Consider the following 19,317-nt stretch of genomic DNA (forward strand, 5'->3'; position numbering starts at 1 on the left):
ATGACCTACAAACCGTGTGTACAAGGTATACACTGAATGTACAGTGCAGCTAATAGCGTGTGTATAGGAGATACACACAACAGAAGGCAGTCAAAATAGCCAACGGACTTTTTGAATTGGAGAAAACTGGTCATAAGCTGAACCCGTCTACTAGACGGTTATCAAAATCAGGCTACTAAATTGCTACTTGTATCTAAATTAGAGTTTTTCATCCTATATTGTGGTCTGTTTCAGGGTTTTTGAGGACAAATACAGGCACTCATACGCACGTTTCAACTCAGTTCGAGAATTTTTTTAATCAGCTGCTCACAAAGTTAAACGATCCCTTTAACCCGCAAAAAGCTGTCTTGCCCACTTCCTGCGGAAGTTTCCATAACACTTAAAGGTTGGAAGAGTGACAGCCGTTTCTAAATGTTGCATTAACCACTTTAAATGGGTTGACCCAACACTCATTATTAATGTTGGATTAAGCTTTATGCAACGTTGGATAAAGCATCTGGTAAATGCTTTCACGCCTCCAACTTTTCAATTGTTATCATTATTTTTCTTTTTTACATTTCAGTTTACCGCTAAGGATGGCGGTGAATGATAGGCCCAGATGCTACGGGTAAAGACCCTGATAAAAACAGGACCCTCCGTCGCAAAAACATGAGTGTAATTCAAGTCATTCTACATGGTCAGATTACAAATCAATTTTTTGGTCATTTTCATGATAAGCTTCAGGATGATGTAAGGCTACAAGCTCTTAAGTGCTATCTAGATGTAATTGTGAGATATTTTATCTTTCCCATTCGACTAATATAAATATATGTATATTAAACACATGAACAAATATGTATATAATATACATAAATTATATACTATACACTGTTAGAAAATGTATCCTTAAAATAAAAGAAGTTCCTGCAGCAGAGTCTGGAGAACACCTGTAATCTTACCAGATTGCGTAATCTTACATTATATCATGTAAAATTACAGGAAATGGGTATTTGGTGTATGGAACCTTACAAACATCATTTTCCCCTTTTTAAACAGACTTGTTCTGTTAAATTGTAGAAAAATTCCTGTTTTATGAATTTACAGAATGATTCTGTTATTGCTTTCTGCAAAATCTTTTATCCCCTGTAAAATCAGGTTTTTTTTTAACAGTGTACATGTCAACATGGGGAGATATCACTGTTACTGTGTAATCATGCCAAATGAATATCAAGTTGTATTTGGACACGGTGAGATCATTAGATAACGATAAAACAAGCTCGCCATGATGACATATAACATTTTATAAGTTGATATGAAACGTTAGGAGGACACATCATCTTGTCAAATAAATGGCACTATCAAGCTTCCGAACCGTCATAATTTAAGTGTTAAAACGAATGACTTTAGCATTTCCATCGCTTGATTTGTTTTATTCCAATTATTCTCACAGTCTCTTTGTCTTTCAACGACTCACACACTCCAGGGGGCCGCGGAACGGTTTTTAAAGTGGGGGGGGGGGGCTGACCATGCAAAAATCACAATCATATGGTCATGTTTACGTTTTTTGTACACGGTTTTGGAAAAAAAGTGGGGGGGGGGGGCTGAAGCCACCCAGCCCCCCGCTTCCGCGGCCCCTGCTCTCTTCCTGTTCGTTCTAATCTCTATCTCCGTTGTCCATTCATTCTCAATAAAATTAACATCTTATTTTTTTTTGTAACCAGGGGTAGTATCATAAAGCTGACGTTAGTTAAGAGTGCTTAAAGAAAAACGACTGGTGATCCCTTTTTGTAGTTAATGACACTCACCATTTAATGTTTATTGGTGATTATTTATGGCGTAAGAAAGTTTCACCCGTCGTTCTTCAAGCCGCTCTTAACTAACGAACAACTCTATGAAACATCCATATGTTACGTACATTATATTAAGATAACACACATAGTTGACAAAGCAAACACAAATCAATATTTAAAACTCAGAACTTTATCTGTTCATATAGCATTTATTTGTTGAACTGACGTTTAGTAGTTAATTCCACCAATTCTTTCGACGGTAGATGCCAGCGCTGGCTCCACTGGATGAAAACTGTTTCTAAAACAACTTTCCTACAATAATTATATGATTCGATATCGATTGGAAGACGGAGTCATTGGTCAGGGTCAAATTCTGGAATTTACATGTTTTCACCACCAGCAGCACCTATGAAAAAAAGAAAATAATCAAGAGTCAGTGAGGGTGGGAGGGGCATGAATCGAATTCATGAATTTATCAACATTGCAAAATCCATCACCCAAGGATCACTTTCTCCTTTGCTCACACTTTCCAGCCACAAAAATGCTAAGATTCATTGATTGGACCATTATGGTTTTCTTTATTTAAACCACGAACAAAGCTATATTTAAAATACAAGATAACAAAGGGAAAAAGAGAGGCAACGGGTAAAATAAAAGGATCATTATCATTTTTAAATAGCAAACAGCATTTGGTACCTAAGTCATGTTAGTAAACTATATCACAGCGTTTACAAACATTGCATTTACAATATAGCCACTTTCTTCCCACAAAACGGCTAAGCTTAATTGATTTGCCCATTATGGTTTTCTTTATTTACACCAATAATAAAGCAATACGTAGAAATGTTTTAATAAATTTCTACCAAGGTCATTCCCCTTAATAGAATACACACCAATATACATATAAGACAAACGGGTGAAAATATCAATTTAGTGATTGACTGAAAGATTAGAGGTATTGTCTTTTTAATAGAGACTTTTTTAAAATAATCTTTTATTCTCTTCTATCATCAAATAAAATTGAACATCGCATTTTTTTTCTTACCACTGCAGAAAGCAAAGGCTCCGTTGCGGCGATTGCAATAGCAGGTTTGTTCTGCACTGAACTGCTGTTCACAAGCTGAAAAAAAATTATAAAAAAATAACTGAAATATAATGAATTAACATGTCTCTGTGGACATGGAAAGAATGAATGTCTCATCACAACAGTCTAGATACTATAGTGTTGTCAATTACAGATCACACAAAACTAGCTTAGTTTGTGTTTCATGAAAAATTACGGCCAAGAGTTTGAGATTCATTTGCTTAATATAATAATAACAAGCCAAGTATTATGAACATTAGGACGTCCACGGCTAAATATTCGGGGACATCCCGATAGACCGCGGGTCCGATAGACCGCGGGTCCGATAGTCCGCGGGTCCGATAGACCCCGGGTCCGATAGTCCGCAGTGTGTGTAAAATTATGATCAGATATATCAAATGTCATCGAGAGGTCCAAAGGTCAAATGATACGAGGCCATGGGGTTCTATCAGGTGCGGATCCATGGAGGGCCGAGGGGGAACTGCCTCACCCCCCCCCACCCCCAGCTCAAAAAAAAGAGGGGGAAGAGGGGAAAAGGGAGAGAATAAAAAAAGAAAGAGGAAGATGGGAAAAGAAGAGAATAGAAAAGAAAGTAAGAAGGAGAAAGGAAGAGAAGAAAAAGGGGAAAGGAAAGACAAAGAAAAAAGGAGAAGAAAAGGGGAAAGAAAAGGGAAAAAAGAGGAGGGAAAAGAAAGAGAAGAAAAGAAAGGAGAAAGGAAAAGGAAGAAAAAGAAGAAAAAAAGAGGAAGGAAGAGAAGAATATTTAAATAGAGAGGAAGATGGGAAGAAAGATAAGAAAAAAGAGAGAGAGAGAGGAAGAGGGGAAAAGAAGAGAAGAAAGAGAGAGAGGGAGGAAGGGGAGGGAGAGAAGAAAAAATATTAAAAGAGAAAAAAGGGAGAAGGAAAGAAAAAGAAAAAGGGAGAAGTAAAGGGGAAAAGAGAAAAAAGTGGAAGAGGGAAAAGAAAGAAAAGAAAAGAACGGAGTAAGGAAAAGTGGGAAAAGAAGAAGAAAAAAGAGAGAGAGTAAGTGGGAAGAGAGGAAAAACGAGAAAAGAGAGAGGAAAAGAGGGAAAGAAAAGACAGCAAAAAGATAAGAAAAGGGGGAAAGAAAAGATGGGGGGAAAGAGAAGAAAGGGGGGGGGGGGAAAGAAGAGGGGGAAAGAAAGAGAGAAAGAAAGAGAAAGGAAGGAAGGGGAATGAGGATAAAAGAAAGAAAAAAGAAAGAAAAGGAGATGGTAAACGGAAGAGGGAGATGTTGACCTGGACGTCGATTTGATGGCGCCAAAATGACGTTCGAACTATGGGGCGCCGAATTGATGTTCGATCTAGCGGGGCACCAAATTGATGTTCGAACTAGGGGAGCGCTAATTTGAATTTTGACCATAATGCGACAAATACATGTTTCAGAGAGGGGAGGGAGGGCTAAGTTATATTTCACTTGGGGGCGCCAAGTTTATGTTCAACCGAGGGCGCCAAATTGACCTTGAACTTAGAGGGCTTCATGCAAATTCATTTTCGACCGGGGACGCAACATTGCCTGTTTATAGTGAAATATATGTCCTGCCAAAAAACTTCAATTAATGCGGCTGAATTAAAATATCCCGTTTTTACGATAACAGAAAAAAAAAATGTTTTCGAGTTTTAAGTCTGTTTAGCGAGATAGATACCCTGTTCAGGGTCACAAAAAAGGGTTATCAAATTCAGCTCGCGCTACGCGCTCGCAATATTTGATTAATGAGGTATGTATCCTCTGCTTCAATCCCACATGTAAGTGTGAGTGTTTTTCAAGTCAACATACATAGGTCGATCCAGGGGGCAAAGATTTTGCCCCCCCCCCCCATGGTGGCGCAAAAAGGGGTAAGAAACAGAAAAAAGGAAGAGAAAAGGACAAGCAATTAGAATAGGAATTATACCTTAGTCCTTCTTAAGTCAGTATATACAAAATTGAGCTCGCGCTTCGCGCTGGCATCAATAAATTGTTTAGTTATAATTATACGCATCCCGACCTTACAGTTTTTTATGCGAACGAGAAGCACAAGCTGAAAATATTTGATATTCTAACCTGACAACTAAAAATGTATTTTTCATTTCATCATTATAAAAGTTTTCAGCTAGCGCTTCGCGGTCGCATTCATTTCTTAATAGATATGCATCGTGTTCATCATAACAACTACTAACATAGGCGGATCGAGGCGGCCCGAGGGCAACCTCCCCCCTGTTGACAGAGCAAATAAATTGTGAAAAACGGGGGAAGAAAAACAGGGGGAAAGAAAGGAGAAAAAAGAAGACGAAACATAAAAGGTGGAAGACGAGTGAATAAAATAAGGTCAGAAGAAGACTTGGAAAACAATTTAAAAAAATATTTGATGTCACTATATTAAAGTTTCGCTCCGCATCGCGCTCACATTGCCTGTTCGATGAGATACATATCTTGCTCAATAGGCTGATATGTAGTTTAAAATATCAAGTTTTGATATCAATATACAAAACATAATTCAGCTCGGACATCGATCTTTCATTATTTTGTTTTATTTACCAATTTATGTTTTAAGTGCTCTGGAAAATGTCCGTTTTATGGTTTGAATCAACATTTGCAACATTTTGTGCGCTCGCACTATATGCCAAGTAGGCCTACGTATTGTCTTTTTATATTTCATATAAGATTCTCTAAATATACCTTTTCAGGTGTCTCGATTGTAAAAAAAATAAATAAAGGCCTATGAGCTAGCGCTGTGATTTTGATTGGTGGGTTATGTAGACCTATATATTAATTTTATAACAAACTACTTAAATCCCGGCCCCATTAAAAAATTCCGGATCGCGATTTGCGCTCGCATTATTTGCTAAAAAATATATCAACCAATTAATGAATCATATTCATGATTACAAAAATACTTAAAATATCCAGTTTTTAGGCCTCATGCACTGTCAACAAATTTCACACACTCATTAGGCTTAACAGATTAATAAATATGAAATAAAATTTGTATAAATTCATTATAACTAAATTGTCCCTTTTTCAGAAATAAATATCAACAAGTTTTAGGAAAAGAAAAAGAAGATAGTCATCATTCTTATATGATGACAAAATGTCCTTAGGCCTAAAATGTCTCGATCCTAGGTCAAATAAATAATAAAATATCAGCTCGCGCTTCGCGCTCGCATTATTTATATAGTGCTATCAAATTTCCATATATACACAGTGCTGTAAACAGTGCTAAAATTGACCCTTTTCATATTGGAATTTCAAATATTATTTTCAGCTCGGGCTCTGCGCTCGCATTATTGATTTTTATGATGAAAAATGAAATGTATTCAGATTGCCAGGATTCTGTCTAACTCTAAAACACGCGCACGCATGTTTTTAGGATACAAAGCTTGATCTTATTCAAAACGTGCTAAAATTATCCAGTTTCGAATCAGAATATCAAAAAAAATTTGCTCGCGCTTTGCGCTCGCATTATTATTGTAGGAAGATACCAAAAATTACCCATCCTTTTTCATGATTGACAAACATGAATCGAATGTCCCATTGGGGGATTTGAAATCTCATCTTTTTAGGTTGGAATATCAAAAATGTTCAGCTCGCGCTTCGCGCTCGCATTATTTAATCGTTGAAATATGTATCGTCTTAATGGCTAACTGCAAAACATCCTTAACATGTCCCTTTTCGACCAGGCCAGAACGAATATTTAACATTTCTGCTCGGCTTCGCGCTCGTGGTAATTATCTAGTTACATACGCTGTTCAGGTTCACAAACATTGCCCAAAATGTTCAATTTTCAGGACAAAATACATGAAATTTCATTAATTTTATGCGATACACCATATCGAGCCCCCTCGAAATTGTTGGCTCATTTATACGGCACTGGGACAACCCCTTCAAAGAAACAAAAAAAAAAATCAACTTTGAGCGGCCGATCGGGGAAAATATGGGTGAAAAAATGGCCCCTCACCCTAATGGCGGAAGCTGGGTCCGCCCCTGACTTAGGCTTTCAGGATATAATACATGAAAAATTAAAAAAAAATCAGATCGCGCTTCGCGTTCTCATTATTTATTTAGGCCTTGTGAAATACCTCAATGTGTTTAAAAAAATAAAATCTCAGATATTCTTTATCGTCTACCCCCCTCCCATTTCATTTATTTTTTCATCTTGGTGCCCTCTGCATAAGTTCAACAAGAACCCCCACCCCCCCCCCCCGTGCACCCATGCTGAATAAATACGCCACTAATGAGGAGAATGAGTCGATTGCTTCGAGATTGCATTATTCCCAAGAAGTTATCATTAATATTATTGAAGGCTATTCTAAAACAACTAGTAAAGAAACAACAGCTCCCGTTCACACAATATTCTAGTAGGGCCTACTCTGGAGAGAAGCTAAACCAAATTGAAACCCCCAAAAATCGCTCGCGCTTCGCGCTCCCATTGATATTTCATTATATTTTCATGGATTTTTTTTTCAAGAACACATTAAAAGAGTGGTCATTAATTGCCTTTTTTTAATGTGTTTATAAATTCAAAATCCATTTTAGGCACTTAAGTTAGCCTGACTGGGAGGGAGTGGGCGCCATTTTTCGAAAAGTACACATGGGCGCCAAGAATCAGATCAAATTTGGGCCCCCCTTCTCACGAAATCCTGGATCCGCGCCTGGGTTCGATAACAATAACCCAATTAGGGCAATCATCCCCTGACAACTACTTCAAGGAAAATATGATCCCCATATTTTTACCACCGGGGACTGTTACCCCCGGAAATTTACCCTCCAGACAATTACCCCGGATAATTACCCTTAGTACGGAGCCTTTAAAATGCCATCGACGTGACGACATGGCGTGATACTTTATCTTGCCATGTAAGATTAATAAGCTTATTATTTCGACATGGCGATATATTCTATCTTGTCAAGTCGATATGTCGACATGGCGAGATATGAAGTGTACAAGTCCCGGCGAGAATCCCGATATATCGCCGTGTTGACATATAACTTGTTACAAGTCGACTTGGCAAGATAAAATATCTCACCATGTTGACGTATAACCTTTTATATGTGGACTTGGCAGGATAACGTATCTCGCCATGCGGACATAAGCTTGTTTATAGTAGACTTGTTAACTGCGAAAAAAGGGGTGAACGCTGCATTTTTGAGTACAAATGTCCCACTTGGCACAAATGTTCCTTGAGTCAAAAGAAAAAGATTCATCCAAAGAGACACGCTGTATCTATGCAAATAAGCAAGTAATTTGCATAAATTTGCATATTATGTCGATATAGTAAAAACAAGTATTTCAGAATATATTTTTAACCAGAACTGCCCTAAAATTGGACATAAAGACTTAGGGTAGGAAAGGGAAGAAAATTGTCATAAAATAATTGGGATATCCTTGTTTATTATTACCTAATTTACATAAATTATGCAAATTATAATTTAAAACAAAGTATTTTTTCATGAATCCTGAACTGTTTTATAAATAACAGCAATTAATACACAATGTCAACATTCTACATGAAAGATAATATATTAGCGAAAACATCGATATGCTTCATGACAGTATTAGTGTCTTAATTTGCTTAGAAAGAGGGCAAATATGTCAAAATGTATGACGTGATATTGCGCTAAAACGAGACCAAAACAACCTCTATGTCACAGTCACACTCACGAATCGGACAATAAAGCGATCAATGGTATGTCATTCGAGATAACACAATCTCAACACAATAGCTTCCATCGGCTTCTCGTATCGCTTTTGTTGGTGTGTCTGCCACACCGTAATCTATGGTATATACGGGCAAAATGCATTTCGGTATCGGTAAAACACTATTAATTTTGTTTTATTTGTTTCTAATTTGTTTCTCTTGGAAAATTTACAGGAGACATTGCTTTGCAGGTTACTGCTTTATTGAAGCTCTGGCACATGAATCATGACAAATGTACCCCACCTCAATCCATATTTTAACTTTGTTAAAATATATATCTTTTGGAGACCCCGAAGTGGCAAAACTGCATTCCCCGCGGCATTTCCGCTACTTTACAAAACCAGTTTGACTTGTATTATCGACTTGGAAAAGACAGATGTATGAGACATCAGTTAACATGTTTCCAGAAGATAGTTTTTTTTTTAAATTTAAGCCTACGTCCATGGGAGCCCTCCGAATTTACCCCATCCCCTCTCTGTATTTCGACACTAAATAAAAAAAATATCGTGTTTTAAAGCCACCGGCAAGGCAAATTGCGTTTTTGGTATAATAAAGCAACTTTTATATCTATATTTCATATTTATCTATATTAATATTATTATTATCATTAATATTATTATTATTATTATTATTGATATTATTATTATTATTGTTGTTGTTTTGCAGTTTGTAATAATGCTCTAGCACAGTAAAGGCTATAACCCAACAGGAGCATGCCTAGGATACCCTTTCCCCTTTTAGTTTTATGTATTCAAAAATAGTTTATTGTCTTTAGAACTCATAGCTTGGAATAGATTGAGGTGAAAATACTCTACAATTGACATGTAAAAGAGCTGTGGTACATTGAAGAAAAGCCACACGTAAGTTCCAAAATACCCCTTTATTGATTCCACTCTATATTAAATTTAAATATTTTTAGAGTCCATTCGGAAGAAAGATACATTTCTACTACACACAGTAAAGCCTCTTTGCTTTCTCCTCTTGAAAAAAAAAAACATAGAAGGCATTGTTTTATATCGCATAAAATAAGTTCGTGTACATGACGGTGGCCTGTCGAAGTTGCCCAACCCTTTATTTTGTTTTGACAATATATATTTAGAATATCGTCTAAATGAAGCCCTCATCTGGAAAAGGGCACTTATTAAAGGCAGCATCTACATTATATAGAGGAGGCCCTGGTACTTGGAAGCGGAGGCTGAAGCACCCACAAGATTTTTCTAAGGGGGGGGGGGGGCTGTGCTGCGTGTGTTATTCTCCATAGACAGCACCCCCTGGAATTCCGGCAGATGTGACAAAACGAAAAAAAAAAAACGTGACCAAAAAAAAACCTTCATTTTGTAGTGCAATCAATTTTGTTTATTTGCTTGTTAAATTTCTTGATGTAAATTTGAAAAGCAAAAAAGTTTCAATGTAACATATTGGTCCGAAGAAATTTAACAAGCTTCAGCCTCCTCTTCCCAGTGCCAGGGCCTCTATATAATGTAGATGCTGCCTTTAATAAGTGCCCTTTTCCAGATGAGGGTTTCATTTAGACGATATTCTAAATATATATTGTCGAAACAAAATAAAGGGTTGGGCAACTTCGACAGGCCACCGTCACGTACACGAACTTATTTTATGAGATATAAAACAATGCCTTCTATGTTTTTTTTTTTTTTTTTAAGAGGAGAATGCAAAGAGGCTTTACTTTGTGTAGTAGAAATGCATCTTTCTTCCGATTGGGCTCAAAAAATATTTAAATTTAACATAGAGTGGAATCAATAAAGGGCTGTGTGGCTGTTCTTCAATGTAACACAGCTCCTCTACATGTCAGTTGTAGAGTATTTTCTCCTCAATCTATTCCAAGATATCAATACAAACAAAAGTAATCTTTTAAGAGTTCTAAAGACAATAAACTATTTTTTAATACATAAAACCAAAAAGGGAGAGGGTATCCTAGGCATGCTCATGTTGGGTTATAGCCTTTACTGTGCTAGAGCACTATTACAAATGGCAGAACAATAATAATAATAATAATAATAATAACAGTAATAATAATAATACTAATAATAATAATATTAATAATAATTATAATAATATCAATAATGATGAATGTAAATATAAAAATATAGATATAAAAGTTGCTTTATTATACCAAAAAACGCAATTTGCCTTGCCGATGGTTTTTTTTATTTAAAGTCGAAATACGGAGAGTGGATGGGGTAAATTCGGAGGGCTCCCGTGGGCGTAGGCTTAAATAAACAAAAAAAAACTTTCTTCAGGACACATGTTGACTGATGTCTCATACATCTGTCTTTTCCAAGTCGATTATACAAGTCAAACTGGTTTTGTAAAGTGGCGGGAATGCAGGGGGATGCAGTTTTGCCACTTCGGGGTCTCCAAAAGATATATATTTTAATAAAGTTACAATATGGATTGAGGTAGGATACATTCGTCACGATTCATGTGCCAGAGTTTCATTAAAGCAGTAACCTGCAAAGCAATGTCTCCTGTAAATTTTCCAAGAGAAACAAATTAGAAACAAATAAAACAAAATTAATAGTGTTTTACCGATACCGAAATGCATTTTGCCCGTATATACCATAGATTACGGTGTGGCAGACACACCAACAAAAGCGATACGAGAAGCCGATGGAAGCTATTGTGTTGAGATTGTGTTATCTCGAATGACATACCATTGATCGCTTTATTGTCCGATTCGTGAGTGTGACTGTGAAATAGAGGTTGTTTTGGTCTCGTTTTAGCGCAATATCACGTCATACATTTTGACATATTTGCCCTCTTTCTAAGCAAATTAAGACACTAATACTGTCATGAAGCATATCGATGTTTTCGCTAATATATTATCTTTCATGTAGAATGTTGACATTGTGTATTAATTGCTGTTATTTATAAAACAGTTCAGGATTCATGAAAAAATACTTTGTTTTAAATTATAATTTGCATAATTTATGTAAATTAGGTAATAATAAACAAGGATGTCCCAATTATTTTATGACAATTTTCTTCCCTTTCTTACCCTAAGTCTTTATTTCCAATTTTAGGGCAGTTCTGGTTAAATATATATTCTGAAATACTTGTTTTTACTATATCGACATAATATGCAAATTTATGCAAATTACTTGCTTATTTGCATAGATACAGCGTGTCTCTTTGGATGAATCTTTTTCTTTTGACTCAAGGAACATTTGTGCCAAGTGGGACATTTGTACTCAAAAATGCAGCGTTCAACCTCTTAACAAGTCTACTATTAGTCGACATGGCAAGATAACAATCTCGCCTTGTCGTCAAGTCAATGGCATTTGAAAGGCTCCGTACTAGGGGTAATTGGCGTCTAGAGGGTAAATTTCCGGGGGGGGGGGGGTAACAGTCCCCGACGGTAAAAATATGGGGATAATATTTTCCTTGAAGTAGCTTTCTGGGGGCGATTGTCCTTTGTGTCGGCATCGTTATAGAACCCCATGGACTCGTATCATTGACCTTTTGACCTCTTGATGACATTGGATCTCACTATATCCTGATCATAATTTTACACACATCGCGGACTATCGGACCCGCGGACTATCGGACCCGCGGTCTATCGGACCCGCGGACTATCGGACCCGCGGTCTATCGGACCCGCGGTCTATCGGACCCGCGGTCTATCGGACCCGCGGACTATCGGACCCGCGGTCTATCGGACCCGCGGTCTATCGGGCTGTAACCAAATATTCATAACCCAAAATATATTTAAAAATGTTTTAATTTTTCTTTGCCTTATTTTTTCCAGAATATTTTCCATTTTTTTAATATAACTAATTAAAACATTTTCCCCTCCCTTCAAATTCGCTCTTATGAGGCTAAAAAATAATATAGACAACCCCCTGACGCGACCAGTGACTTATTATTGAAAGTTATATATTAAAAAAAAGAAAGAAAAAAGTAATAAATAAACAGAGCCAAACAAATGTTATATCGGATATGATAATTAATTTATATTATATGTATCTTTTCATTGAGACAGCGCGATCTACATCATTTTAGAAATTTGATCGATTACTTAATAGTTACGTTAATAAAAAGGGCACATGGCGCAAGTTGTTCTTTTCGCTACAGGCAATGAATGCTTAAGATAAGTATTGTTCTTTTTTATCTATTTTAAACTGAAGGTTAAACAAAACTTTCCTACCTTTCATCTTCACATTCTACTTAACTGATTCCCATGTATACTCAAAGTCAATCCATGCAAATAGATAGCTGGACTACAAAATAAATTTTACCTTTGTATTTCCTCATGGCCTTTCCCCTCTTCTCAGCCATAAAGTAATCTTGGAGTACTGGATCTCTCTTGATGAAAGCAACATCAGCATCCATCTCCTCTTCTTGGAAAGCTGAGGCAAGGACAACTAGGGCCATGAGTGCAATAAGGACCTTCATGATTGGTTCTTGGTTTAAAATATGAACATAAAACAAAAACAGTCAGTGCACTTTGTAGTAGAAACATTTGAAGAGCTCACTTGCAAAAGGGGTTGGGTCCATTTTTCATCAAATTTGATTTTTTTTTTGTCTCAATGTATAGATTGTTAGTAGCTCTATTAGGTGGTATGACAGAAAAGTTGAAATTCCCATTAAAAATTGATCTAAAATGACAAAGAAAAATCACCTTTTTTCAAAAGGGATTAGGTCCATTTTAATTTGGTTGCAAAATGGGTTAGTTCCACACAATTAAAAAAAGTATATATATGAAGACAGATTTCTTTATACCCAATTTTATGATATCATGGTAGGGTATCATGAAAATTTAGTTTCGCATAAGTATATTGCAATATAGGAGAATAAAAAAAATTCTTGGAGTGGACCTATTCTGAAGAGCTCAGTTGTCAAAAAGGGTTAGGTCCATTGTTCATACATTTTATTGTTCTCTGTCTCGAAACCTCTAAATTTTTAGTCGTTCTGATAAAAACAAAGACAATTTGAAATTCACATGAAAACGTGAATAAAAGTGGCAAAGAAAAATCCCTTTTTTTAAATCGAAATAGATTAGAATCATTTCACTTTACTTGCAAAAGGGGTTAGGTCCACAGTGATGATTTTTTTAAAAGAATATACAGAAAAAAATGAAGACATGTAGATTTCTTTTATACCCAATGTTATGTTCACATGATAGGGTAGTACATCATGACAATTCAGTTTCTCATAAAATATTGCAGTAAGTGAGAATAAAAAACATGGTTTTCCCGGAATGGTAAAAGTGTGCCTAACCCCTTTTGCAATTAAACTCTTCATTTGGTAAGGGAAAATTTGTTGCATGCATCCAAACTCCATCAATAATAATTAAATAACCTCAGAACGCATTACAAAAAGGATCGTTGTGTCATATTTTTCATAAAGTAGATATCGTGTCGTCCATGACTTATATCAAAGCATGACCCTATATAGTCATTATTTCCCACCCTAAATAATTTTACACATATTTTTATTCATGTTAAGATGAAATAAATACGGCTTGTTGCGATCGTCTGCGTTCGTGGAGCGGGGAGGGAGCGGAGGTGGTCGCATCCTTTAGTTATGACTCCTTTAATCTATGGACAGTCTTTTGAGATGAGAATGGTTAACCAAATACAAATGATCCACATCACTATCTTATAAAACAAATAATACACATAATTTTCTTTGGGCATTAGAATAGTTTAATACAGACTTTTTTACCCTTTAAACAATTAAATTAGGACAGTACCTTGGGCATTTAACAACCGTTCCAGTGGTACCCTGTGAATGTTTTTTTTTTTTTTACCAAACCATCCGACGGTATTTAATATTCAGCATCCAGATAAGAAATATATGAAAAAATGACCAATATATTTTGAGAAAAGGAAAGAAATAAGTCATGTTTACTTACTCTTGGGTTATTAGTTGAGTCGAGGATAGGAGACAATCTGGCTGATGATGCTCTTCTGTTCTGGATGGATCTGACCAATGCATGAAACAGCTCTCTTATATACTGTTTCAGGTTAACTTTGCCACCATCATCATCATCAGCATTACTGCATCGCTGCCCATCCAAATATGACAGAGTAGTAAACAGGGTAAATAACGATTTAATAATGACTGGCCAGCTTCAAAGTGATAACAGTAATTTACAAGAAACTTTCAAGAAAGATCCTTGTGCAGTGTTCATGAACCATTGCTTTTTGTAATAAAATACTTCACGACTAGGTTGACTCGATCATTGTGGTGTTTTTAAGGATATGATGATTTTAAAATGGTTGTCCTGCACCAAAGAACAGTTTCAAGAAGAAAAAAAACAGTTTCAAGATAGCTGTTCTTGTACAGTGTTCATTGGCCATTGGTTTATGTAATAAAGACGTCATGATAAGCTAGATTGTGCTTGATGTTTTACACGATGGAAGTATTCATTTAAATTTGATTCATCTAACAAGTTTCATGATGAACTTGGATCGGACTGACCTTTATGTTCCGGTCAAGTGTAAACGACGATTAACCCATCAGGAAGACTCTGCTTGTAATATGTTTAAATCACGGTGTTTTGTTTCTTTAACAAATAATATCACTGTTTGAAATTAATCATTTGTTTTTTAATGCCATTCGTGACACACAGTGTCAGGTCATCTTATGATAGTTTATCGCTGTTTTGAAATCAGCTGATTGTTTTTTAATGCCTGGCATACAGTATAACATTCATTTAATGTATTTGCATATTCATTCACTAAAATAATACCTCTATTCAATACAACGCCCCCTTGTAAAACAGTATTTAAATTACTGATGTGGCTTTTCTGTTGAGATAAAACTAAATTAATGATTAAATCAATAGATTATCCCTCAGACATTGAAAACAATGGTAATATAGCCAAGTCCTGGGTAAGTAAATGATTAGTAGGAGACATGTCGGCCAGATTGAAATTTCGAGTCTTGTATATACAAGACTCGGTTGTTCAGGGGAGAGGGGGAGGGGGGGGGGGTGATCGTTGGAAGAATCCACACTATATGTGACTATAGGAATGCCCAGGCGATGTTTTTTTTTGGTGACATCATGTCTATTGTTATCGTCAGTAGCGTCAAAGGATTTTGACGTTTTTCTAGACGAGTAAAGTTTTATCCGACAGTTACCATAGTATCAATGCTTAGCCAATCAAACCCAAGCATGGTTGTCGATCGGGGATTTATACCGACAATATTTCAGATTGGGGGGGGGGGGGGGGTGGACTGTGTTATTATATCCCCCAAATAATTCAAGCTCAACTTTTATATTCTAATACGATTAATCATACGTCAGGCGAAAATGATAGTGATGGAAACATAATGATAATTATGCTAATTTTAATAATGATTATTATTGTATTGGAGATTTTGTTTTTCTCATTTTTCTCATGTTTATTAGTATTGATTGGAAGCATTCCTTTCGAAAATCCTTTAAAAACAGATGGATAGAAAAAGATAGTTGAGGATGATATTAAAAAAAAAATCATTTTCATGTTTATATTTTAATACAGGCATTACCTGTTTTCAATTTACCCCTCTTTGCACCAAAGCGCATAGGGTGTGCGCTGTTTTTCTTAGCACCCTTTTGAATAGAACTTACGTTTTGTTAGTTTTTTAAATATTCAGGTTCATGATTTAAAATAATTGGAGAACATAAAAAAAGAAATGAGAATCGAAATTTAAAATAGTGCATCAAAAGAAAACAATCATGACAACTGATAAGAGTCATCAGAATGGCTAATTTCCATTATTAATCCTACCCTTACTAAGTACGTAGTCTTTTTGTAGAAGTGAAGATAACATAATATATAACACAAGTATCGGTACTAAGGACTACCCCCATTGGCGTACATATATTGGACTTGAAGCCATAGACACCAAAAAAGTTTCACGACAAAGATATGAGTAGAGAAATAATGACAAAGGAAAAGGGTTAAATATGATATGTATTTCAAAATGTCATGCAAGAGTTAATTAAAATTACACAATTAAAAAAATATGAAAAAGTCAATATTTTTTCCTGCTCGCCTACAAAGTTTAGACTAAAAAAGTCACCGACCCCCTAAATACGAAGAAAAAAAAAATCCGTCACAGATAACAATATATATGTCAGTCACCCCCAAACATAAACACCGATCTACACCCATGAACTTAAGATTTGAAAAATTATTAGACAACAAATGTTGATGAAATGCTCCCCTTCTGGCAGTGGTGGGTCCAGGGAAGGAGCACATCCGACCCCTGCCCCCTTTCGAGAGGCATACTAAAAGTTATTGATGTAAATGTGGCGTTCTTATACAAGTGTGCCCCCTTTAAAAGTCATACCATATATCTATAATTGGAATAGGTCGTTCATACGCAAGTGAGGTTTTAGTTTTTTTGTTTTTTTTAGCATGTCAAATTTTGGTTAAGGAAATGACCATCGATTTTGGGTGAAAACTCTTTTTTTTTGTTTCTGTTTACAAGGCGAGAGTCAGAACTACTACACTACCGCTCCTCCTTCATCCGGGAAGTTGACAGATTTGAAAAGTTTCCTTGATTCTGATTGGCTGAAAAGACAAACGGCCTTTCATGGAACTCACTCTTATATATGGGCAATTGATGATGCGCATATAGATGCGCTCCGTCAAAACAAAGACAACACTGGATCCGGGCGCTGGATATGCGCCTCTAGGGATGCGATAATAACATGTACGTCAACATAGTAAAGAACAGAGCCTTGTGCCTGATATAAACATGACACAATACAAATAAAAAGATAAAATATCTCCCTCTTCATGATTTTTGCCCTAGATTTATGATTAAGATAATAATAAAGCAATATTGACTGGCCTCGGGGCGATACGACATATATCGCCCAAACTAGATTTATATCGCCCGAGTCGTAGACGAGGGTGATATCAATTTAGTGAGGGCGATATATGTCCTTTCGCCCCCAGGCCAGTCAATATTGCTATTATTAACCAAATCAGACATCTAGAGCAAAAATCGTTAAAATTTAGATATTTTAAATTTTGAGAATAAGAATCTAGTTTCTCATGTTGAGCAGGCTGGGCCTTTGAACTTTACCATTGTGACGTAATTAAAATGACGCGTCCCTGGCCTAGAGACGCAGTATCCAGCGTTGTCTCATCTTGATTACCATTATGACGTATAGCACTGCGCGGTTCAAGGGCGCGTACAAAAACGCGTAGAATACCTGGATGTTAGCGTTGCCTTTTATTGCACGCTACATTTCCACGCATTTTCTCATTGGCCCGTATTCTGAAGTCAGGTTTAACTTAGACCAAGGTCTAACTCTGTACTAAAATTATGGGAAGCCAAGAAATCAAAAATTAAGTTTATATTCTATATTTCTTATGTGTAGTATTTTGTTTCCTTTTGTTTTCATAATGAAGAAAATACTTCAGTTATCATTCCAAGACAATTATGAACAATTTGGGTGTGATATGAGTTAATAAATTGAATGTTTACTGTTAGGGATTTATGCTCCAATTGGCTCTCCATACTTAAACCACAACTTTAAACCAGGGTTTAATTTAAACCCGACTTCAGAATACGGGCCATTGACTTTCCTGAGCAGGCAATAAATTGGGCCCGTGGATAAACAATTGGAATTTTATTGACCGGCCATTTGATCCCAGTCTTACGCAGGTAACACTGTTTCAAAGTTGCCCTGCTCAGATGTCTGATACGGTTAATAATTATATAATATTGACTGGCATAGAATCAGATACAAACCTATATTGCCCGATGTGAATCCAATATTGCCCAAGCCTTCGGCTTGGGCAATATTGGATTTAGAGAGGGAAATATAGGTTTGTATCTCATTCTATGCCAGTTAATATTATTATTATTACCTATATAGTAAATTCATTCAAATTGCATAGTGTAAAAATATTTGCAATATTCTATCAACACAGTCACAGCCGCTATATTTAGAATTTTCACCACACAAAATGGCAATGTAATATAATGCATCATATTAGATAAAAGTACAGTCGAACAAAAATACATGAAGTGAAAACTGTGACTCTAAGTTATTTGGAATTTTTATACACACTGTACCTGCTTTAGCTATAACAACAGGGGATTGCTATCAACAGCATTCAGTGCATGCGCACAAACTCATGCAAATGAAATATGAGCACTCAATATTCCGCCATTGCATATGACTAAACCCACTACGAATATCTCTACGTTGGTCTTTGCTAGTGTGCAATATCATAGAACCTGATTTCAGCCGTGCTTCTGCAGGAGAACGCACTTGGAGCATGAACTTCAGTTGAAGAGTATTAGTCCAGCTGGAGCCAAAACCAAGCAAAACTGGGTCTACCGAAAACTATATATATGCCGCAATTATTAATTTGAACATGTATTAATCTCCGTACGAATCGCAATAGGTTTTAAATTGCCTCGTGATGTTCTGTATCAAAATTTGTTCTTTCTTGAAAGCTTGCTATTTGTCTTAATCATGTATCGAGAACGAGAAACTGCTTAATGAGGAAAAAGACTGCAGTTTTGCTGTTGTAAGAAACAATCGAAGACGGTTGACAACAAATGGATAATGGATTATCATCGATAATTTAAATCATTCAACCACATACCACAGTTGTGCAGTTCATTTCATATCAATCATGCTAAATTATTCTGCAGCCACCATGTTCTCACCAAACAAAAGGCGTTTCATCTTTATCGTTTTCATGGTCATGTGTAGCATTTCAGAATGTGAGTAAGCCCATATATTATTGTGTGATGCATCATCTACTTTTAGACAAGACCCAT

General features: G+C 36.1%; 1 protein-coding gene across 1 annotated transcript; it reads right to left on the bottom strand.

Annotated features, from left to right (window-relative positions):
* Positions 1 to 1,958: 1,958 nt before the first annotated feature.
* Positions 1,959 to 14,500, bottom strand: LOC129267450 (uncharacterized). Its single transcript, XM_064103055.1, has 4 exons — positions 14,429 to 14,500; positions 12,810 to 12,974; positions 2,815 to 2,889; positions 1,959 to 2,175 (listed from the first exon to the last, which is right to left on the bottom strand). Exons 2-4 carry the CDS (start codon positions 12,964 to 12,966, stop codon positions 2,150 to 2,152), a joined length of 258 nt encoding a protein of 85 aa, XP_063959125.1. The 5' UTR covers positions 12,967 to 12,974; positions 14,429 to 14,500; the 3' UTR covers positions 1,959 to 2,149.
* Positions 14,501 to 19,317: the final 4,817 nt, after the last annotated feature.

The sequence above is a fragment of the Lytechinus pictus genome, chromosome 8 (assembly GCF_037042905.1).
Source record: "Lytechinus pictus isolate F3 Inbred chromosome 8, Lp3.0, whole genome shotgun sequence".
NCBI classification, from domain to species: domain Eukaryota; kingdom Metazoa; phylum Echinodermata; class Echinoidea; order Temnopleuroida; family Toxopneustidae; genus Lytechinus; species Lytechinus pictus.